This window comes from Meleagris gallopavo, chromosome 3 (genome assembly GCF_905368555.1).
Source record: "Meleagris gallopavo chromosome 3, MGAL_WU_HG_1.1, whole genome shotgun sequence".
Lineage (NCBI taxonomy): Eukaryota > Metazoa > Chordata > Aves > Galliformes > Phasianidae > Meleagris > Meleagris gallopavo.
In genome coordinates this window covers 14,917,826-14,941,294 of record NC_139406.1, presented here as the reverse complement: position 1 = coordinate 14,941,294, position 23,469 = coordinate 14,917,826, and the positions used below count along the sequence as shown (strand labels likewise).

The 23,469-nt window shown below is 45.7% G+C and overlaps 1 protein-coding gene across 5 annotated transcripts in view; it reads left to right on the top strand.

Moving 5' to 3' along the window:
- Nucleotides 1-16,427: 16,427 nt before the first annotated feature.
- Nucleotides 16,428-23,469, top strand: part of ZCCHC2 (zinc finger CCHC-type containing 2) — a 55,448-nt gene continuing 48,406 nt past the window's right edge. For 3 of the 5 annotated variants that reach the window (XM_085220327.1, XM_085220326.1, XM_010708427.3), the window contains exon 1: nt 16,429-17,751. In XM_085220327.1, coding sequence (XP_085076453.1) covers nt 16,807-17,751 — 945 coding nt within the window. In that variant the 5' untranslated portion in view covers nt 16,429-16,806. Of the gene's footprint in view, nt 17,752-23,469 lie in introns of all 5 variants that reach the window. The other 2 variants (XM_085220323.1, XM_085220325.1) reach the window with 1 other exon arrangement.

Sequence of the window (23,469 nt, the reverse complement as noted above, 5' to 3'; positions counted from 1 at the left end):
ATCAGCTGGAGTCACAGCTCACACAGTGATCCTAGGAAAACATTGTTACAGACAAATGTGCTTTTCTTTTATTCTATGGATTTATGTATGTACTTGTTTTAAGTGTGATTTACTGATCTGCTGTGTGCTTTTGGATATCTCTGTCTACTTCGCTGTGTGGAGCAGGGCCAATGCCAGCCCACCTGTGCCACAGGGCTCTACAGACACAAAAGGGGGTATGAAACTAGGTGACTGTTTTCATATTCAGGGTAACTGGCTTGAACCCAGCTGCTGAATGCTTTCCACTATGGGATTCTTGTGGGTTTTTGTGAAGAGCTCTTCCACCTTCTGCCTCTCCACCACTCGGCAAGGGGGAGGACTGGATGCTAGACAGCCACCTCCAGCCTTGCCAGGGAAACCTGCTCCTGTCTGGCCAAAGCTGTAAAGGGTTTGAAGTACAGACTTGAACTCCTCAGGAAAACTTCTGCTACAGCCAAAGCAATAGCTGAACACAAGCATCTCATGCCCAGATCAGGCTTACTGTGGGAACGACTGGATGCAGCCAGGGAAAGAAGGCGGCTCAGAGAGTGGCTGCGGTGGGAGGCGAGGACAGCCAAGCTAAACAGTGTCAGTCTGCTACCACATCCTCTTCCTCAGGAGAACGATGGGGAGCAGCCGCCCTCCCACATGAGCTGGGGTCAAGATGCCCTGCTCAAATCTTCACTATCCAGGGGCCAGGGAACCCTGCTATGCCCAGCTCTGCTGGCATCAAGCCTTTGGGCTTCAACTCACCCTTGTACTGCTCGAGTGCTGCTGCCTGGGTGCACTCTCACTTTCTTACTTGAACCGAGGGAATTTGCATACAAAAGCCCCGTTAGCCCTGATCAAGTGACATTTATGTTGTGTTGTTAAGCAGCCAGAAGCAGACAGCCAAGTTATGAACTGAACACATTTTCCTTCTAAAACTGAAACAATTGGTGGTGCCACAGGAGTTTCTCAGGAACGTGTTCATAGTAATTGTATAGCTTTTCTTGCTGGGTTTTCATCAATACATTAAAATTGAATTTCTGCAATGGCAGGAAGCTTAGTAAAATGTTATGCCCTTTAAAAAGATATTTTTTTACATAAGGTATTGAACCTTATATACAGATGCATTTATTCACTGTTACTGTTTGAAATTTATTTTATTTAAGCCACTAATTATATTAGCTACTAGATAATAATTGTAATAGAGCTGCAAGAGTCCTCATTCCCTGCATGGTCCAAACTACCAACTCCTCAATAAGGACTGGGTCTTTGCTAGCTAATGATTCCCAAATACTTCCTGACTTTGTGTGGCAAAATCAGTGCTAATGTTGCTTATTGCTTTATATGCTGGGTTACTGGAGCCGCTACTACTAACTGTTTTAACTGGGTTAGGAGGTTGCATTACAGCAGACAGACAGCAGAGAAATTGGGGAAACCCCACATAGAAATACAGTCATGGCAAGAGTTGCTTTTATGCATGCACACACACTTCATAGATCTCAGTCAGGTGGGAAATTCAGAGGTCCCTGTGTGAAAGTTCACAAGTATCGGTATGCAAATACTGGAGCTCTCATATGTGGGCTCCCTGTTCCCAGCATCAAAATGAAAAGTGCCATACTGCAAATATGGCACACTGTGGTGTGCAGCACTGAGCCGTTTCAGCCACTGCCCATGGGTTGTTTCATTGGATGGGCATGGGGATGGCTACATGCAGATACATATACACAGACAGAGGCTAGGAGGAAAACAAAACAGAGGATACAGAAAAAAGGATTCACCAGCAGCAAGGAGGAGATGGGCTGGCCTTATATTTCCTTTTTTTTTTTTTTTTTTTTTTTTTGAAGGCCATGAGAAGTTCATTTTCACCTCATACCCATCAGGTGTGGGGTTTTTGAGCAGCAATCCAGCAGCCTGCAGGCTCCAGCTGATGTCTGTTGCAGGATAAAGGTCTTGTGGGTGCTTTGGGACATTCTGTTACATGCTGGGGACCTGTATGGATGAGCACGTGGAAGTGACTTTGCAAGCAGGCTGATGGCTGAGAACTTGGGTCTGGAAACAGCAATGGAAAGTGAGAGGAGGGAGAGCAGGAGTTGCTTGTCCAGGGAGGGTGAAGCGGGAAGGCCCAGGCTGGCTGAGGGAAGAGGAAGAGGGTTTGTGGTATGTGAAGGTGTGGTGAGAAACTTGCATCGTATTTCAGAAAACAACACACGTTATCCACAAACCTGACTGAGAGCAAATTCTGAGGATCATTTTAAAAATGAAATAGAATCATTGAGAGCAAAGCTGTACTTCATTTGTTTATAATCCTTTGAATTGAGATATATTTCAACTCAACTGAAGACTCCTGACTGCCGTTCACAGAAGAAACCTGATCACTTGGCAGAGGGAAGGATTGCCTGTTAGAACTAAATTCTCTCAGCTGGCATGTTTATCACTAGAGATCAATGCAGACCAGAGGATAAATAAAAGCAGATTTTGAAAACGAACAGGCAGACATTGAGGCACAAAAAATCTTTTCTTTTCTGGGGAGGGGGGCATTCCTTTTGTTTTTCTGCCTCGAAGAAAATTAAATTGAAGTGTATTTTACTGACAGGTCAGTATCTTGTTTGCAGTCCTGGTAAATCAGTGGAGAGCATAGCAGAAGTCTTGCATCTGCTGCCCCTCATGACCTATGGGTTTGCCTTGCTAAATGCAGGCACTGAAACAGGAGCGTATCTTCCAAAGGGATGTTCTGCTTTAACAGGAAGCACGGGGTCCAGTTCTTAATTTCATCACAGGACTTGGATAGGACTAAAACTGCCAAATAAACTGTATTTTCCCAAGGAGGCTTAATATTTCAAAGGAAAAGAGAGTAAAGAGGTGTGTTTTTAATGACAGACTGACAAACTCTGTCTTCCCTGATCTTGTTTCGGAACTGCTGCTTCCCTCCTCTGCCATCTCCTGTGCTCATGCTCAGCCACACCATCCCTGACCCCACCAAAATGATCAGCCCCTCAAGCTGGCAGCCCTATAAATGCTGCTGTCTCCACTTTCTGGAAAAGCCAATGAAATGAACAACATCACATTTTATCCAATGCTACTTTTCTTACTGAAGAAGGCACGCGTGAGGCTGCTTTCTTATCGTCTCTCATTGGTCACCTCAAAGCACCCCGCGTTGTTATGGCGCTGATAAAAAGAAATGACAAGGGCTAAGCCTCCTGGACGCCGAGATCAGGACATCTCGCACTGATGAATATCTCTTCATTGCCTCTGTGCATTTCCCCATTGACTGACCGCTGTGCCCGGCCTTACACCCGCACTGCACATCCGCCGTTCTTTTGTTCTGTTTGTGCTGAGTATAATGGAACCTGCATCCTTGCCTGAGATCTCAAAGGCTTTCTGCAATTAAACACTTAAGGTGAGTAAGAGTAGCTGAAATCTCTTCATTAGCAACCCTTTGTATGGATAGAGTAAGATTTCAGTACAGGTTTCAAACACAGATGTCTTTCATTCAGCAGTTCTTCCTGTGCTTTTTGTATATAAATGTGTGCTGCAGTAGGAATGGTGTAGATGGGTGCAGAGCTATAATTTTTTTAGAGCAACAACAAGGTGAGAAAAAATATGATCAGTGTGGGAAGACATAGCCTGTTTCTGTAACACGCTATGTCTGAACGGGAGCCTGTCCTACAGCTGCCTCCAATAGACAGATAAGTCATTATGCAGGGGAAGAATTACAACAGTGACGTGTGCCACATTTATAAGCAAAACCTCATAGGCTCCTGCAAGGGAGAGGATCTTCTGCTGCAGGAATATGTGGCCTTGGTTGTCTGATAGAATAATATTAAGACACCTTGAAAGGTATCTTGAAGAAAACATATGTAGTACTCAGCTGTCCCAGTGATAAGAGTGAGAGGTAACAGAGGTCTGTCTGCCTCTTGATTTTCATTTATTTATTTATCCTGATAAACCTCTGCTTTGCAGAAGTCCTTAGTTACTACTAAAAAGGCTGTGCTATGAAAGACCTACCATGCTCCTTCACAGACCTGGTGCCCACCCCAACACCAGGCCCTGCAGGTTGCACTGGGGCAGGGTCAGCACCCGCCAGTCCCAATCCTCAGCCTGTACTGACACACTTGTGTTGCTGTTGTTACCAGGCGTGGAGTTAGCCTGTCTATGACACATCATGTATGGCTTCTTTATGCTTCTGCCAGACTGTTTATTGCTATGGCAAGAAGGAGAACATCTCATCACTTTAATTCCACTGCCTCTCCTTATCCATCTTTGTTCACTGCATTCATAGAATATCCCAAGTTGAAGGGACCCACATGGATCATCAACTCCAAGTCCTGCCTCCCCACGGGACAAAAATCAAACTCTATGTCTGAGAGTGTTGTCCAAACACTCTTTGAGCTCTGAGAGTTACAGAGCTGTTTGCCCAGCTCTCTAATTTGACAGGATCTCTCAACAAGGCTTCTTCACTCCTGAGGGAGCTAACAGTCCTCCCAGTTTAGTGCTGTCCACAGACTATATGTTGGAGGCCTGTGTCCAGGTCATTTCAGCAAAAAATCAAAGAGAACTGGCTCTGAAATGGAGCCCTGCCAGTGGCTGGCCACCAGCCTGATGGAAGCTCACTTACTATAGCCCTCTGAGCCTGACCTGTCAGCCAATTGTTTACCCATCGCATTCTGTTTTTGTCTAATTGTATGCTGGACAATTTTTCCAGAAGGATACTGTGACAAACAGTATAAAAGCTTTGCTGAAATCCAAAAAGATTATACTAATGGGCTTCCCTTGGTCGATTAAGTGGGTAGCACTGTCATAAAAGGAGATTAAGTTCATTAAACAGGACTTTCCCCTTGTGAACACATTGGCTGTGACCAATGACTTCACTGTTTTCAGGTGTTTTCCAGTAACATCCAGAATAATCTTAAAATTTTCTAGTGAGACCAAAAGGCATGTAATTGCTGGAGATTTTCTTCTTGGCATTCTTGAAAAGTGGGACAACATTTACTGGCTTCCAATTGACTGGGACCTCTCCAGATAATGGATAATAATCAGAGGGCCATACCATGATAGTGAGTTTTTCAGTAATGTCTCTTACCTCGTTTCCCTCAGAATGGAGTCACTCATGACCACAACTCTTATTTTTTTCTTGTCAGAGGTACTCTAGTACGAAGGACAGTCTGGCTAACCCTACATGACCTTTCCAAGCAGTGGACCTTCACTGACATGACCTTTTTGCAACCACTCCATCTGTTCACTTTTATCCCTGGTGTGTGGGACATGTCTCCTGGGCATCAGAGAGCGCTTCACTGTCCCACCATCTGCTTTTGAGTCCCACCGTATTGCTGCTGTGCTGCATCCCTAGCTGTCAGCAAGTGGATGGGGTGGTTCAGAAAAGGATGCAGGTTGATGGTATGATGCCAATCAGGAGGGTGTGGGCACCTCTGAGGATGGCTACACATGCTTTACTAATCGAAGCCAAGAAACTGCCTCTGCAGCTGTTTAAGTAGAGCAGGACAGCTTCTTTGAGTGTTAGCACATACAAGTCTGGTACACATCTATATTGCTCTGTTTCTTTGAAAAGGGAGCACAAATGAAAATATTTAAAGTTTTTTGATACTTCTGTATAATGGGTGGGCTGGGATTCAGGAAAGACACTGGATTTGCTTGGATTTAAGCAAAGAACGTTGAAAATAGAGACTGAGTAGTTCAAAGTATGTGTAATAGGAGATGAGGTCTGCACCAAATAAATTGCCAGATTAAGTAAACTCAAATGTAGTATCTAATTAATATTATGTCTGTGATGTCTGCTTGGTGGTCTCTGCAAAGAGCAAGTTTTGACCTTGAAGAGATCCCTAAGGTATAGTGAGTAATAGCTCTAAAGTGGATAACACTGGCCCAAGCCTGGAAATTAGAAAACATTTAGGATTCATGTCCATTACAGTTTAAGCTGGTGTAAATGAGAGCAGGAACAAGTGTAGTTCCAGTCCTAGCCAAACACTTGCTTTGCCTCAACATAAAGTTTGTGCAGTGATGAGACAGTTTAAAGAGTAAAATAGAAAAGTAATGGATGCAAAACTATAATTACACAGTTAAAGAAAAATCCAGTAACTTTTTGCTCAGTTCACTGCCTGAACTGAAATGCAGTAGGATTAGAAAAGCACCAGAGCTGATGGAGAGAAAAGGCAGGACATGCCAAAAAAGGGTTGGAGCAGCTCATGCCATTTTTATGCAACAGAACTGTGTTGAAGCCTCTACTGCAAGACTGAAAAATTCTGACCGTTTATTTGTACTTACACCTGATTGACAGTAGGAAGATAATGCCAGTTTTCAGACATCATCAAGGATTTCATCACAACTAATGTATAACTACATATCACCTGAGCTTTGGCAAAACAACATTTTTTCAGTGCAGATACATTTTGTTGGAAGTTCTGACTGGTCCAATTATTTTGCTTCCATTTTAAACTCCTTTTTATATGGGTACAGGTCTGTAAAAGGGATCTTCATACTGGCTCTTGACAGGGTCAAGCAATGTGGGTTAGGAGTACAGAACTCCCTGAGAATGGGCTGAGTGAAGCGTAGGGCTGGTACAAGCTGTGTGGTTTGCCCCTTGGTTCCAGCAGAGAAGGTCTGCTGCTTGGAGGCAACAACTTCACCTCCTGCTGCATCACTGTACCTGTGGATTTCACCTTACTTTTCAAGCATCTTACAGAGCTTCTAAGCAACTGTTCCCATTGGGGGGTATGATTATCACATTCTTCTTCTTTTGTCTCTGCTTGCTTGCTTTGGAACCTCCTGTTTCTTGTCCTCATCAGTTGCTTCCTTCAGCCCTCACTCCTGAAGATGGAATTGCTGAAGAGATTACATCTGCTGGGGATAAATTCTTAAATGATGAGGCTTAACTATGTTTATTTCAATTTCTTCACCTTGGAAAAGAACTCAGTGATTTCTTAATGGTCCCCCAGGAGAGGGTTAAGATTAAGTAAACAGTGACTGAAAAGCACTTGGCAGATGGCAAAAGAAGGCAAAGTATTTTCAGAGCTCTGGTGAGAGGAAACCTCTTGTTAGGCTGTATGTCTCAAATCAGCTTCAGCAGATTTACTTTTATGATCATGAGCTTTAAAAGGAAAAGACATGTTCACGTTTGTGGCACTTGCAGTTTGAAATTCACGTATTTGTCACATTCCCTTGGCTTTTCTCTCTTGTTCATTGCTATGCTCTTTAAGTGCTTAAAAAACATGAGCTCTTCGGACAGCATGAATTTAAAATTAGCCAAAGTGTGATGGTCAAAGGTATTTATGGAGCTGGGAACCCCTTGGAATTCATAAGATGCTGGATTTAAGCTATATGTCCAAGCTAGAGATTCACATTTCAAAGGGTTTAGGATATTTTTTTTGTTTTTGAAGCATTTAAACAGAATGTTCAGAGCTGAAGAACAATGATCCCTGGAGAACCTTAAAAATGGGAAAGGAAGAGAAAAAAAGAATTGGGCAAAACTATCTTGCAACTAGCTTCCAATGCAGACCAGCATTGTTAAAAAAATAAATCGTAAAAGGAGCTAAAATCCTGGTACAGAACATCCCTTCCCAAGGAACTGGAGTACCTTTTTAGGGATTCCACAAAAAGATTTCAGCAGTGTAATTCATGTGGTTTAATTGATTTTTCCACCTTTTCTCTAGGAAGTGATAAAACTCGTTGTCAAGTCAGATAAGAAAGCTGCACTGTGGACTGCATGTTCACAACATTTTCCAATTTAATTTTTCTAGCACTTTTTTATCATCCCTAGGCAAACTCAAAGTATTACGGTTCGTTATTCATTTAGCATCTCAAAGTACATCAGGCATATTAAAGACATAAAAGTAAAATGTGTCCCTGACTAAGACAGAATTTCTTAATTACTATTTCATTTTGTATGTTATTACTTTCTAGAGGCCCTGATCAATGCCTTGGTCACTGCACAAATACAGAGGAAGGATCAATCACAGATGGGTGAGCTTGCCTCCGAAACAGATGGTTCAGGTGTAGGGTGGAAGGAAAGGAAGATATTGAATGGAGACCTCAGGCAAATGCACTAGTCTACACCAGCCCTGAGCCAGCCAGCTCTGGAAGCAGCATCACTGCCCACCTTGGAAGCAGTGCAGGCCTCATCCATGTTGCCCTTTCAGCAGCCTGGCTTCTACAGATGATTTCTTCCCTTGCAGCAGGCAAATCTTAGCACCTCTGGGGAAGGGGTACTGGGCAACCTTATTTGACCAACATTGCAGCAATACAAACACAGCTATAGTGACAGGAGGCAATGGAGGCCCCTGAGAATTGCAAAAACTGGTCACTGCTACGTGTAGGTGTGCATTTAATTGCACCCTGGGGTATCAGCCTTCTTCAGGCACAGGTCTGGGGTCTCAGTACCAAAATGGGCCTCTTACAGTCAAGTGGCACATCTGTTCTCTAGCCCACTTCAGGATTGCACTTAAGTGACACTGAGGCTGAAACTTGAGGATACCAAGATATCTGGCACAAGTCACAGCAAGAAAACATCATCTGGGCTAAGAGAAGATATATTAAAGGAATGCCTTTCAAAGGCCATCAAAAGGCATTTCATTGGTAAGTAATGGTAAATATTTAAGGAGTAATAGTAGTTATGTATCAAGTGAAATAAAGGGGAGAAAAAGGGATGAAGTCAGTAAACCTGGGATTAGCTTAATTGAGAGGAAGATGCTAAGAGTACTTTCGACAGAAAAAAAATTTAAAACCATTAGTTGTTAAAGCCTTTGAGCAATCCTTTAGCCAGGCTTTCTAGCTTTTTCAGAGCTTGTAAGACTTTCCACACTGTGAGGAAAACAAAACAAAACAAAACAAAAAAATAGTGTTCCTCTTTGAAATACTGATTGCTCATTCAATACATTCTAGAGAAAGCAAGGATGACTAGCCTATTATTTTCAAGAGTTGGTAGATGATTGTGGATGATAATTATACCCTGTTAAAAACATCCCTTGAGGTAGGGATGAAATAGAGGCAGGGTAAAATGGCGTAATTTTATGGCCCTTCACTTGTCTTCAATTATTAAGGATAGTCTGTAACTGAGGATAAAGGAAATGAGTGAGGCTTTGGGCTTCAACCACTTGAAATGTCTCTTTCTGCTAAGCAAGTACAAGCATCATCACTTTTATATGCAAGTAAGTTTGAGGTATGCATATGCTCAAACTCTGCTCTGCCCTGGAACAGTTGAAGTGCCTCGATTTATTCAGCTCAAAAAAGACAAGGCTGAGGAAAGGCCTCATGACAGCCTGCAGCTCCCCACAAGGGGAGCGGAGGGGCAGCACAGATCCCTGCACTCTGGTGACAGCAACAGGACCTGAGGGAACGGCATGGATCTGCTTCAGGGGAGGGTCAGGTTGGATAACAGGAAAAAGTCCTTCACCAGAGGGCGGTGGGCATGGCCCCAGGTGCCTTAGTTCAAGGAATATTTTGGACAGTGCTCTCAAACATAGGGTTGGAATTTTGATTGGTGCTGTGTGGAGCCAGGAGAGGAAAGAGACCCACAAGAAACATTGAGTCCAACGTGGGATATTCTGTGATGAGTGATTCTATAATTCTATGTTGGAGCACCTTTGCTGTACTGGAACTGTGTCTATCTATGTACGGATGATGCCTTGTATCCTTCATGCAGGAACCACTCTTCTTCATAAAAAAAGAAACACAGCTGGCCTCAAAATTGGACAACATTACCAAAAAAACCAAACCACTCAACCAGAAGAGGAAGAGTGGAAGTTTGTGGCACTAGGGGCTAAGGCTGAATACTGTCTGAGCTGAGGACAGTACTGATGATGCACTCATCATTTTTTGTACAATGGTTTCCCACTTCAGGTTTGCTCAACTTTCTTGATTTTGGTACTAAATGCCAAATTTGATGCTCTGGCCCTTCAAAGATCTCTGAAGTGAGGCTATTTGTTTCAGTAGGACCAGAAATTTATTTAGATTTCTTTTCCCTTAGGAGGCATCAACTCTATTTTTTTAATTTCTTTTTTTTCTTTTTTTTTTACCAGAATGATTTTTGTGATGCTTTTCCTCAAATATCCCAGATTGTAAGCCATCCCACTTATGTGCTTTAAAGTCCCTAGTAAATATATATCAGACTTAAAAAGCTTACACAAGTGTCATTATTTCAGTGCAACCTACTCATTCTTTGGAATTAGAAAATGAAAAACCTCTCCAGCATGAAACATCTACTTGTCAAGAGATTTCCAATTCTTTGTTCTATTTTCAAGAGGATTGCCAAATGGAAAAGTTAGTAGCATGGATTTACACCTGAACTGAATACTGGATGTCCCCAAAGAGCAAACATTAAAGCACTCAAGGACTGATAATTTGAACTATGAACTTCTCAACATAAACACATACATTGCAAGAGACAGCATGGGGAAAGTGAGGGTTTTTTCTTTGGATTTATGTATTTTCACAACCTACTTTAACTGAGTGGCAGTGTGTAACATCTGCTCTGGCAAGCATTCTTGCATTATTTTCGGGTTAATGAAAGCTGTGGATTCAAACAGCAATGGTGTACCGAGGTCAGCTGAAGCTTGAGAATTTTTCAACAGCAACACTGTGTGCCCTAAGCCAGTTAAAGTGTGCAGAGCTGGAGTCAAGTGAGCAGTAGCAGCTGGCTACCCCACACCTCAAGTAATACTGTGAAATGTGCAGCTGAGCAGCTGGACTTTTTTTTTTTTTTTTTTTGCCATCCATAGGCTTATGATGGCAACTCCCAACCTGGATCCCTCTTCTTGTTGTACAGCCTGGTTTGCTGGCTAAATCAAGCGAAGTCCCATTGTTGAGAAATCAGCTCTGGCAGTTGCAGGAGCTGTTCCTCTCTTGAGGCCTTCTATGGGATGTAAGCCACACATGACAGAAGAGGGGTTTCCCTGGCTGTAGCTAAGATCAGTATCCACAGCTCAGGCTGTGTAGAATGCCATGTTCTGAGCACCGAGAGCGACTCTTTTGCACAGTGATGGTGAGAGCTATGTGTCTAATTTGGGCAGCAGCAGATGGGACTCCTAAGACAGCAAGAGACTGGCACTACCAGCAGAGGGAAGGGATAATGTGTTCCTTCTGCAACAGAAATTTCACAAGTGACTCATGACTCTCCTGCAGCTCATGCTGGCATCAGTTGGTCTTTCTAACCGTGACTGCACATTTTAAAGGTCAGGACGTAATGCTTCTTTTCCAAGAACCTTTGAGTTCATATTGATGAGAGTTTTGTTCTGAAGGACGTTCGGTGCACACAGAAGTTCCTTATGATCTAACCAGGAGTTTTCTCTTCTCCTGCTGGCACAAGTCTAGAAGTGATGAAATAATCCAGTCAGTAAATCTCTCAGGGGAGTTTGATTCCTGGGTCCTAAATGCACACATAATTATCGTGTATATGACTAACACTAAGCAGGCCTCGTGCTTGGGCTCTGGCATGTCTGAGCAGCACCTACATTCCTCCTGCAGGCCATCATTTGAAAACAGATTTCAATTAGTTATGATCAGATGTTTAAGGTGGCCTAGGTCTTTTATCTTACGTGTAGGTGTTTAATTTTCACTGCTTTACACTTAAGGATACAGTTAGTTGCTAACTAGAACAGGGGCTGACTTAGGCACGTGCTTGAACGGTCTCAAATAGGACTTCCCATGACAGCAAAATCCCAGCGTTGGCTGAACAGTGTATGCAGATTATCCGCATGCATTGTGAAAGCTTACAGCAATGGTTCTCCTGCAATTTTCCACAGTCACTGGCATTTCACCACTGTCCTCTGCAAAATGTGAAAGCCCAAAGCTGAATGCTTTTGGGAGTTGCATTTGTTCTCCCCGGGATGAATTCTCACCTACATTAGGTAGTTGTCTGTGCAAATTCCAGCTCTAGCACGGTTTGTACTTGCTTGAAATCATCGTGATCTAAATCAGCACAGTCTGTGATCTGTAGCAGTAAAGCCACAGTGAGAATTTCCAGTAGGGGAAACTGCTGGCCAAAAAATCCAAAGGATACAAACATCTCAATGCTACTGTGTTCTTCACTCTCCCTAAATTCCCTTGTTAGCTGTCATTTACTATTTTACACAGAGAAGAGTAAACCAGTGCAGACTGCTATTTGTACCATGGGTTGTAACCCCATGCAGGTATGTAGCCTGCTCCATCTACACATAAGCTGAAATCCTTGTAGTTTTTTGTACTGTTTCAATCTTTCATACATTTCTGATCAGCATTCAGTTTAAAATAGTAATAATTCACCTTTGATAGTTACGTAAAAAAAGGGTGTCAGCCTCAGTTCAGCTTTCCTTGAGTGGTGAACTGAAATTTGTGACTGTGTTTCGTAACAGCACCTTTCTTGGCCAGCTTGCCACAGAGGCCTGGGACAGGTGACCTTTGCAAATCAGTAACCAACTTTGACTTTAGAAATTGTCTTTCATAATCATGTTAATCCTGGGGACACACCCTCTGCCTACACTGAACTAATTTTTCAGTAACTTTAAATTGAAAATGACGTGTGAGTGATTGAAACTGTGTTTAAAACCATATGTTTATCCCTGCACGGGATGCAAACATGATTAGGACTAAGGATCATTTGCATTTCACTGGTCATACTGAGTATTAAGTTGTAGAAACACCTGTCTTCATTTCACATGTATATAGGAAAAGAAAACAAAAAACATTGTTAAGCATAGCTTTAGCTTTCATAATAACACACCATGAAATGGTCCATCCAACACGACTAACCTTATGTAATAAAATGCCCTGCCAATACCAGTTTTATTTCGAGAGGAGGTTACAATCTCAGATTTAGAAGATCCATAATTAAAATGAGCACTTAAATGTATCCTTCTATTATTGAAAACATAATTGGGCTACAAACTGTGTACGTGGGAATATGGCTAAGTAAATGCCACCATTTGTTCTGTCGACTTGTTTCTTGATTGAGAGAGCCAACCTCAAAGGTGCTGCAGATATCCTAAGCCTTCCATATACAGTCAGACTGCCTTATGCCAAGACATTAAATCCCACGTGTGCTTGTTACATACAGGGGAATATAAGCTTGTTCAACTCGTGCTGAAAAAGAGGACACAGGAAAGAACAGATGAGCTCAAACATTCAAAATCTTTACAATAAGAAAAAAAAAGTAGTAACTTATTGATTTGGCAGGCTTTGTTTCCAGTGAATTACAAATTGTCATGTTCTCAAGGCTTTCTCCTTCCAGTTCTCTCAGCTAAAATGTAACAAACGCTTGTTCCACAAAAGGTAAGATACTCAAAAAAAATGCCAACTATCATAAGGTAAATGACAAATAATGACTGAGCAAAACTGCTCAAGTCTCTACTGGAGATCTGTATTTCCTGCTCTAGTTAGATTATTCCCTCTGTGTGCATCACACCATGACCAGCTTAGCTGCTTTGAGAGGTTTGCCTTTGTTTTCCCCCAACACTGTGCTGTCTATCATACAATGTCACAGTTCTTCCTCTCATCTCCTCTAACAGATCACTAAGAAAATCAGGTTAACAGCTCTCAAGATCAGCTTATCACATCAGTATTCATGCATTTCCCCTCTGCTTGCTTCTTCCACCCACAGCCCTGAGTTTCACTTTCATTTCCCCTGGATGCTCAAAGTTTCAGTTCTCATTCCACTTTGTCTCAGTATTTGCTACCAGCTCCTTGAGCTCTAGAAATACTTTTAAGCTCTTCATTTTCTTCTTCCTTTCTCACACTATTGGTTTTCCTGGTTTTCTTCTCCTATCTTTCAAATCAGTTTTCCTCAAGTATCGCAATTTCAACCATTAGAAAAAGGGAAACAAAATAGGGCTGAGTTAATCAAATTCTTAAGTTTATTCATGAAACAAAGTATCAGCTTGGAAACTATCACAAATTGGGATGGATGTAGGCACATGCTCAAGTATTTCCTAGACTTGATGAGCGAACTTTCAACCATAACCGTTGCATGCATACTGTTTATCCCACCACTTTTTGGACCACTTTTGGACTCAGGAATGAGTCAGTGGATTTTCTCTCACTCCCTTTATCCCTTTCTACCAAAATTAAATTCATTTTTGCCTCTCTGTAGAGTCACCTGTTTGGAACTATTGCATTTCATTTGAATTACATTTTGTTCAAGTATAAGAAATCTTACTTTGAGCATCCATATAATTCTGATCCAGCATACTTTATTCAGATAAAAAAACTACATTCAAATTAAGGAGAAACCTCAAGCCTTGTTTTGGCATTTGGCATTAAATGATTCCAGTTTGACATATCTGCTATTTTTTGTTTGGGGAAAAAAAAAAGAAAAAAAAAACCACCATAACAACGTGACTAGAATTACTGTAATTCTAGAATTACTACTTCACAATGACAATATGAGAAAATAATATCCTGGGGTATTATGATAACTGCTCTGACTAATAACTGCAAGGATTTGGAATGATTCGTGAGCCCATCAGGCCCTAACCAGAGAACAGAGAACAGTATAAAATAAAGAAGGATAAAATGGGTTTATGCAGCTCTTTTTTTTTGTGTACTATTCACCTTCCTTGTCCTGGGACTGACAAAGATTTGCTAACAATCTGGGATGATAACAATTTCCCACTCTCTGCTACATTTCTGCTCACAATGATCTGTAACAATAATGAAAGAGCTTTGCTGATTCAGGTTCAAGTCTATTTGTGTCACTGGAAGAGGACAGAACAACCATTAGGAAAGTAGAAACCTAACATATCATACCTTAAAGTTTATTTTGTTTTAAAATAAAATGCCATGGACTAGCATAGATATGAGAAACTGGGATATGGTTTAGTTTGTGAGCAACATTTAAGAGTAGACTGATGCTTTGTGGCAAGTCTGAATGATGCATGCAAGATTATTATAATCTGCATGACATTTACTTGGTTAATAAATAGGCTCTTTCACTGCAGCACAATCAGCTTCTGGACAGACAGATAAGGGGGGTTAGCACTGACTGTTAATATTTCTTTTCTGTAAACAGTTTAGGGATGCTGTTTTGCATAATTCTAATTAAAACACATTTCATTCTTCACTGTGGTGCTCTGCAAGCCATAGGCTTGAGTCTGTTTCCAAATATACTGTCTTTCTCTAAACATGTGGGGACTGAAGCAAGAGGCACCACAACTTCCCAATTACTGACTAATGCTTAATGGTGTAATTGTAGGCTCTCCATCATCTCTGATCACAACAACTGGTAACAAAATGGGTGAAATTAGGGTGAATCCAGTGTTCTGTTTCAGGATCAACTGTCTCAAAGGGCCATACTTTCTTAATACTCTCTGTTTTTCCATACTGCAAAATTACCTGCAAAATCATGCAGAAAGCTGCATGATACTGTAACAGCAGCAATATGCTCTGTATTCAGCACTGGTGAGGCCGCACCTTGACTTCAGTTTTGGGCCCCTCGCTACAAGGAAGGCGTTGAGGCCCTGAAGCGCTTTCAGAGAAGGGCAACAAAGCTGTGAAGGGTGTGGAGCACAAGTCTTATGGGGAGTGGCTGAGGGAACTGGGATTGCTCAGTCTGGAGGAGGCTCAGGAGAGACCTTATTGCTCCCTGTGACCTGAAAGCAGGTTATGGCTACGTGTGTGTGGGGGCGGGGGGGGGGGGAGAGGGAAGGGGGGAGATTGGGGGAAGGCTAGAATCTTCTTCCAAATAACAATGATAGAGAGGTAATAGCTTTAAGTTGTGCCCGTGTGGAGGTTCAGGTAAAAAGAAAAAAACTTCCCAGAAAGAGCAGTGAGGCAGTGGCACAGGCTGCCCAGGGAGCTGGTGGAGTCACCGTCCCTGGAGGTGTTCAAGGAAACTGTGGATGTAGTGCTGAGGGACACGGGTTGTTAGAACGGCAGGGAAAGGCTGGATGGTAGGGCAGGATGAACTTAGACTTATTTTCCAACCTTCTTGATTCTAAGATTCTGTGAATATAAAAATGACAGCTCTCGCAACAGCGGTTCCCATCGTATTAGGAATGCAAACACACCAGCGGGTTTGCACCCAGCGTCGTCCTACAGCTGCGGAGCTCCACACACCAAAGGCAGCAAATGGCGTTACTTCAGGAGAACGCCTTTTTTCAATATCGGGGCTGTGAGGCGAGCCTCGGGGCTGCGCGTGAGCCTAACGGAACGCAGGATGCACCCGCACGGCCGAGGCAGCGCCGGAGCCGGCTCAGCCGCCCACCACCACGGCCACTCCTCCGCTACCAAGGGACGGGAACGGCAGGTGGGATAAAAAAAAAAAAAAGCACAGCCCGTCGTCGCCGGAGCGGCCGGCACGCAGCAGAGCGCCGCAGCCGCCAGCGCAGCCCGAGCCGGGGGCGCCGCACGCGCTCGTGAGCGCGCAGACGTCCGTTCGCCGATAGGCCGACAGAGGCGCCGTGCCCGCCTCCCCGCGCCGGCCCCGCCCCTCGCCGCGAGCTCGCGCTCGGTCGGCTCGGGCCCGGGCCGCGAGCGCCGACGGTGGGCCGACGGGCGCGCGCAGCGGCGCTGGATCAGGGGAGGGGGAAGCGCCTCGGGAGCTGCCGCCGCCAGCGAGACCCGCCCCTCCCCCACCGCCCGCCCCCTGCCCACACGCGCACACGCCCCTTCCCCCCCCTCTTTCCACACGCACGCGGACGCGCGCGCCGGGACCGTTGCCTCCGCGCGCGCCTCTACTCCCGCGCCGGCAGGGCCGCAGCGGCGTGAGCGTCGGCTCCGCCAGAGCGCCGGGCCCCACCTGACCGCCGCTCCCGGCCCGGCCGCGGTCCCCCGGCCCGCCGCCGGGCCCCGTCGGACGCTGGCGGCCGCCTCGCGCCGAGGATGCTGAAGATGAAGCTGCCCCTGAAGCCGACGAGCCACAGGGCGGCGGCGGAAGAGGCGGCCGCGGCGGCGCTGGGGCTGAAGGAGGCCGGCGCGGCCCCGGACTGCCACCCCTCGCCGCCGCCGCAGCAGCAGCAGCAGCCGCAGCAGGTGCCCCGGGCGCCGGGCCGCGGGGGAGCCGCCGCGGGGCGGGGGTGCGGGCTGGAGCGGCCCAGCCAGCTGCACGGCCTGGGGCCGGGGCCGGGGCCCGGGCCCGGCCCGCCGCCCCCCGCCTTCTCGGGCGGCTCCGGCCCCGGCGCGGCGGCGGCCCGCACCGACAAGGAAACGGTGTACGAGTGGTTCGGGCTGGTGCTGGGCTCGGCGCAGCGGCTGGAGTTCATGGTGGGGCTGCTGGACCTGTGCAACCCGCTGGAGTTGCGCTTCCTGGGCTCCTGCTTGGAGGACCTGGCCCGCAAGGACTACCACTGCCTCCGCGACTCGGAGGCCAAGGCCAACGGGCTGAGCGACCCCGGCCAGCTGGGCGACTTCCGCGATCCGGCCGTGCGTTCCAAGCTCATCGTCTACCTGGCCCTGCTGGGCTCCGAGAACCGCGAGGCCGCCGGCCGCCTGCACCGCCTCCTGCCCCAGGTGGACTCCATCCTGCAGAGCTGTCCGGCGCGGCGGCCCCGGGCGGGTGCCGCCGAGGAGGAGGGAGCCGAGGATGAGGAGGAAGTGGTGGTGGTGATGGACGGGGCCGGAGAGAACGGACAGGGCCCTCTCCCCGCCGCCCAGGGCCTGGGCTTCGGTGCACAGGAGGAGCTGCTCCTGCTCTTTACCATGGCCTCGCTGCACCCGGCCTTCTCCTTCCACCAGCGGGTCACGCTGCGAGAGCACCTGGAACGCCTGCGGAGGGCCCTGTGCGGGGACCAGGAGGAGGAAGAGGTTTTCGGCCGCCACCGCACCCAGGTAACGCCGCGCTCCGCTCCTTCCTCTTCCCCTCCCCTTCAGCCCTTCCCCACTTCCTAGCTGTTGAAGCAGAGCCCCCCACGCAAGGCTTGGCTTTCTCTGGTTTTCTCCTTGGCCCAATCTGGTTTTCAAATTGTGTGTTGTGAAATAATAACATAATAATGCCTGACCGTGACTTAAAGAAGGGGGTGAGGGGGAGGTTCTTGTTCTTGGCCAGCCGAATGTTCTGGTGTGCTTCTTCTCAGACCCTCCTTGCTAGAGTGTAGGATGCTGAATGCTCGTAGGGCCTGGTAGGCTTCCTCGCAAACTACAGGCCTGATGGCAAGGCAGCTTAACTCAACTCATAGAAATAATAGCAATAGTGCTAGATAAAAACCATAGAACATTCACCAGGGGCTTGGGACAATAGGAGGTGTTGGAATAATTTTTACATGGAACCTGTTCTTCCTGCCTCCCCCCACCCTCCCCAGTGAGATTTAGAGTGGGGTTAGCAGGGACCAGGGCAGCAGTTGAGGGTTAGTGTCTGTAGGGTTGCATCTCTCCAAAGCTGCATACTGTAAGGCGGTTGAAGGCCTTGGGGAAAGGGGTTGGCAGCCGTTTTACTGAAGGAGCAAACTGAAATGTCACAACTGGAGCTTTTGTGGAAAGAAAATCTGAATTTCTGTGCGACTGTCAGGAGGCAGTGAGGCACATCTTGAACACAGATGTGCCACTTGTTGCTGAAAGGCAGCAATCCCAGAACACAGACTTTCCTTGAGTGGCACTGGAGTACCCTCATTTGCAGCAGCTATATCTAAGTGCAGGTAATCTCATTTTGCCCCTTTGATAAATGTCTGCTTTAAAAAAAAATCAGCCCCGTATTTATGCAACCAAGCCATTGTGTTGGAGCTCTATGGTTTTTGGTCTATAGATGGCCTCTCATGCAAAGAGGAAGAAAGGGCTGGAAGATAGGTACTTACAATGCAGATAGACTGCTGAAACAGACGTGAGGTTTTCATTGGGCACTTAACAGAAAAAGGTGGAAAGCAACACAAACAGTTGTTTTTAAGTTTGCGTTCAGCGCTGTCCAATTCAGCCACTCCGGGAAAACTGCTGCCCTGCTGAAGTAGCGGCAGCCCCTTTTTCAGTTTGGTGGGGAAAGGATATGCTTTTGAGTACTGCTCGAAGGAGATGGGGATGAATTGTCAAGACTTCAAATATGCTCAGTAAATGCTTGTATCGTTTTAAGGCCAAAGCACATTTGGCAGGTCATAGACTAGTGGGTGGATGTTACGGTACTGAAATCATAATGAATTCATAGCATAAGTCCAAAAAGTGTTTGTTTTGGCTCTTAGGCCTGCTCCAAGTCTAGCTATCCCAAAATGAGTCCTGAAAGTCCTTTCTCAGAGAGAGAAGAGGGGGCTGGAGGAAGCAGTGAGGCTGGGCTCTGATCTCATGGGGTCTGAAGCACCAGTAACTAGAAATGCACTGCCTGACCGAGGCTGGCACCCCAGGCACGACTGTTCAGAGCCCAGGTGAGGGCATTGGGGAGCTGACTGCTATAGACTACTGGAATTGAAGTCTGTGTTGTGCAGCGTTCTGGCTGCAGTGTCAACACAGCCTTCCAAGTTGTAGTGGTTTCATTTACTGAGGGAATGCTGAGTGGCCCGGCCCAGCTTGGCTGAACATACCCATCACATAGTTCCTGGTCTGCACGGGGCTGAAGCTGCATCCCTGCTGCAGGGTTTTTTTCTTTCTTAAATTGTAAGTAAAGCAGAGCTGCTTCCAGGGATTAATGGCCAGTGAGGATCAGAGGCATCGACGGGTTTCTGCTGAGGGTTTTCAGCTCACACATGTAGTGGACCCCTTGGATGTCACACTCCAGGTAACAGAGTTAGCATGGTTGAAGGTTTCCCTCTGCAAATGCATCCATACTGTGAAATTGGACTTGATTTAAAATCCTGTCAGGTGCCCACGTGCTTTTTATCCTCCTTTTATCTGTGAAATTTAGTGCCTTCGGGGCACCGCGTGTATGCTGTGAGATGCTTTATAAAGAGCTCTTTGAATCTTGGGGCCGGCCTCAGGTGGGAAGAGCCGGGCTTCCAGCAGCACCTCGCGGCCCGGCCGGGCCCTCCGGCACCAACACGTCCCTGAGGCATCGGGCAGCGGCCGTGCCCTCCTCGCTGAGGCCGGGGGGAGGGCGGACACGGCCTTAGGGCGGAGAACGCCGCCTACAGCCACGCATGGCGCCGCGGCGGCTGTCCCGCCGCCCGTCCCGGTCCGAGGCGCGAGGAGGAGGGCGGAACTCCCGCTTTGTCTCCGGGGTGCGGAGGACGGAGCCGTCGCGGCCGCGCCGCGCCGCCCCTCCCGCCTCCCTCCCCGCTGGCCGCGACGGGGCCGTCCTTCGGGCCGCGCCGCGGGGACCGGCGGCGCTTCCCGCCCCCGTTCAAGATGGCGGCGGCGGGGCCTGCGCGCCTGTCACGTGCCCGCAGGGCGGCTTCCCCTCCTCCCTCCTGCCGGGGGCGGGGAGCCCCGTCTTGCATAACGGGAGGGCGCCGTCGCTTCCCGCCGACGTAGCGGCGCGGGCGGACCCGAGCCGCCCCTCCCGCTGCGCTCCCGGCTCTCCGCCGAGCGGTGCCGGGGAGGGAGCTGGCGCCCTGTACGGGTGAAATAATATGGCGAACCGCGGTCGTATGAGATCAGCTCCGGAGGAGATCGGTTCTGCTCCGGGCCCGTCAGACTGTTCTGTACCCTTCGTGGCGTGAAGCCCGTTGAGCGAGGACCACGGCCCCCCGTAGGAGAGCTGGAGGGGGTCCCTTCGTCGGGAGGTGTAGTGATAGGTCAAGGGGGAACGGCTGTTAAAGAAGGGAAGTTTAAGTGAGATGTGTGTCGTAAGTTCTCCGCTCAAAGGGCAGTGAGGTGCTGGCACAGCTGCCCAGAGAAGCTGTGGTTCCCCATCCCTGCAGGTGCTCAAGGCCGGGTTGGATGGGGCCCTGGGCAGCTGAGGTGGTGGGTGATAGACCTGCCTACGGCACGGGTTGGAACCGGGTGGACTGCAAGGTCCCTTCCAAACCGAACCTAAACTGTTCTGTGGTTCTGAGATGTGAACTATATGCGGTGTCCAATAAAATGGCATCATTTGGGGTTTCCAGGAGTTACAATATATAGCTGTAATGAGCAGTGGTGCTCAAGAGGTTCACCTATGAAGAATTTGACTGATGGCTACGTGCTCTGGTTACCAGAGTGTAAAGTTTTATTTTTTTAATATATAAATATTCATATGTTTTAATATATAAATATTTATATATTTTAATATATAAATATTTAATGTGAAGTCAATCTTACCTAGACAACGAAGACCCTAACCGGAAGACACGATCAAAATCACAGGGAGAAAGAAGTCATATATATATATATATCTTTGTCGTCTGGTAGGATTAACCTCACATTAAACCTGCTTCTTGACAGAAGATTAATAGAATTGCTACTCTTGGTCTCTTGTTCTAATTATCCTTTAAGAACTTAACATTTCTTAGTGATAGCCCTTTACAAATTCAGCTGGAAGTGGTCGGTAGATTCGAAGATATTGGGGAGAGTGCTGATGGAGTGGGATCTGCAGAGGTAGGATTGCTTTGTAATTGCAAAAACTTTGTTTAACTAAATGTTCTGAAGCACTTTGTTTAGGGCAGAAACACCTGATACAATTTGCAGTTTTTGTAATGAAGATGGAGTAACACTACTTGGAAAGCAAGCCTTTGGTGAATTAAGCTGTACAGAATGTGAACTTTGAGTCTAGAGTTACATATAAAAATAAACAAGCAGCATTCACATCTGTATTCATAAGCCAAACTTACCACTGTGCTAAAAGTCTGCTGATATCTCTATTATATATAATCATTTTAAATCAAAGAACACAGCTTAATTCATGTGTTGATTGTATGTTTTTAATATGTGCATAGAAGTCGAAGCTGATCCAGTTTATTGTCTGTCATGCTCCATTCCACACCTCAAATTTGAGTGCTGCAATACTGAAGAAGGTCTGAATACATGCTAGCGTAATAAACGTGGCTTGTATTAGACATGGAAGCATTTAATCAGGCATATTTGTTGGTAACAGAACTGAGGTTCTATTGAAATAAACAATCTCCTGCAGGTAATTGTTTGGTGAATAGTATTATAATTAGCTGGCTTGAGGATTCTTTGCAGCAAAAGTCCCTATTTAAAAACAAAGGGAAAGTTTCTATTTACAGAATGCTTGGTTTAATAGTTTCTATTTATGGTTTATTTTGTCTGTGAAGGAGAAAAGTACTTTCATGATTGATCTTCAATGACTTGCAGTTGAGAAAGATACTAGAAATTAATTTTAGATTCTATGAGCTATGAGGGAATGAAAATACAAGCAATCCCATTTTGAATCTGCAGTGGACCAATATACTCAGCTTTAAGTATCATGGTGTGAGGGAAAGTGTATTTTCAGAGTCTGGTTTAAATAAGAGGCAGAAGCACAAATTTGTCATTTTATTGTTGGCAGAAATCTTTTAGATTGTGGTATGATGTTCTACATGTTTTGCACATAGAGATACAAAGTGCTCGTGCTCTCTTAGTGATCATAACACCCTTGTCACTTAGCAGAAATTTTTCTCACTCGAAACGGGAGTTAAGGATGTCCAGAAATGTTACTGGAAAGCTTCTGGAAAGGAAGTCATAGATAAAAATGGAAGAGCTTTGTTTAAATGTACATGCTAATAATGCTCTAGGAGACTGCATACTGAAAACTTTCACTGCTTTCATTGTTGTAGTTGTTCAGCTCTAATTATGAAGTATTAGGATGAGACAGATCTGTAATCTTACCCTGGGCTTCATCAACTTCTCTCTGGTTTCCATGTCATTTCTTCTCTGTTGTCTTAAATAAGCAATGGTAGCATTGCAGGTATACCCATGGCTTCCTAGTGTTTGCACTTACCTTACTGTTTGTCAAGCTGTGGCTGGATTTTCAGCATTGCCCGATGCTGACTTGTTTGTAGTCAGTAGGATCTTCATGGGCTTGTAATCCTGAGGATTCTCAGTTTGTTTTTCTGAAGAAAAGGATACAGATGCCAGAGGTGAGACAAGTATCTATGATAGCACAAGAGTATGTACATTTCTCTCTACTTCAATCTCTGCCTCCCATTTGCTTGTTGATATTGATGTCTAGCCATAGATGTTTTAGAAGACACTACTGAATATCTACATTTCCTCCCTGATTTAATGAGGTTCTTTAGTATTTTCCAAATCATAATTGTTTATACTTGTAGAGGTTGAAGTTTGTAGAAGACAAGCTCAAAGATTTGGCTGGAAATTACATTCCTTCGTAAGCTGTAAGCTTCCTGACTTTCCTTAGCCTCCTAATCTTGTCCTTTATGGTGGAAGAAAGTGAAAATACACTTAATGGTGAAAAGGGATTTGAAGCCTTCAAAGCTATCCTAGGAGAGAGCAAATAGAATGACAGATTTTTTGTTGTTCAGAACTGCTGTATGTTAAAGAATACTTCTAAACCTTGCCTCTTAGATGTATTATTCCGTGTAAGGAGTTGGAAGTAGTAGTGAAGGCTTTGTCACCTCTCAGAACTAATTGTACTTCAGTGAACCATTCTTGATGTTTTTCAATCTTTCTGTCATTGTAGGTGGTTGTGAGAATAACTTCTGTGTATCAGTCTGAACATTCAAGTAATTTTCTTCTCAGTCAACAGACAACACTGAA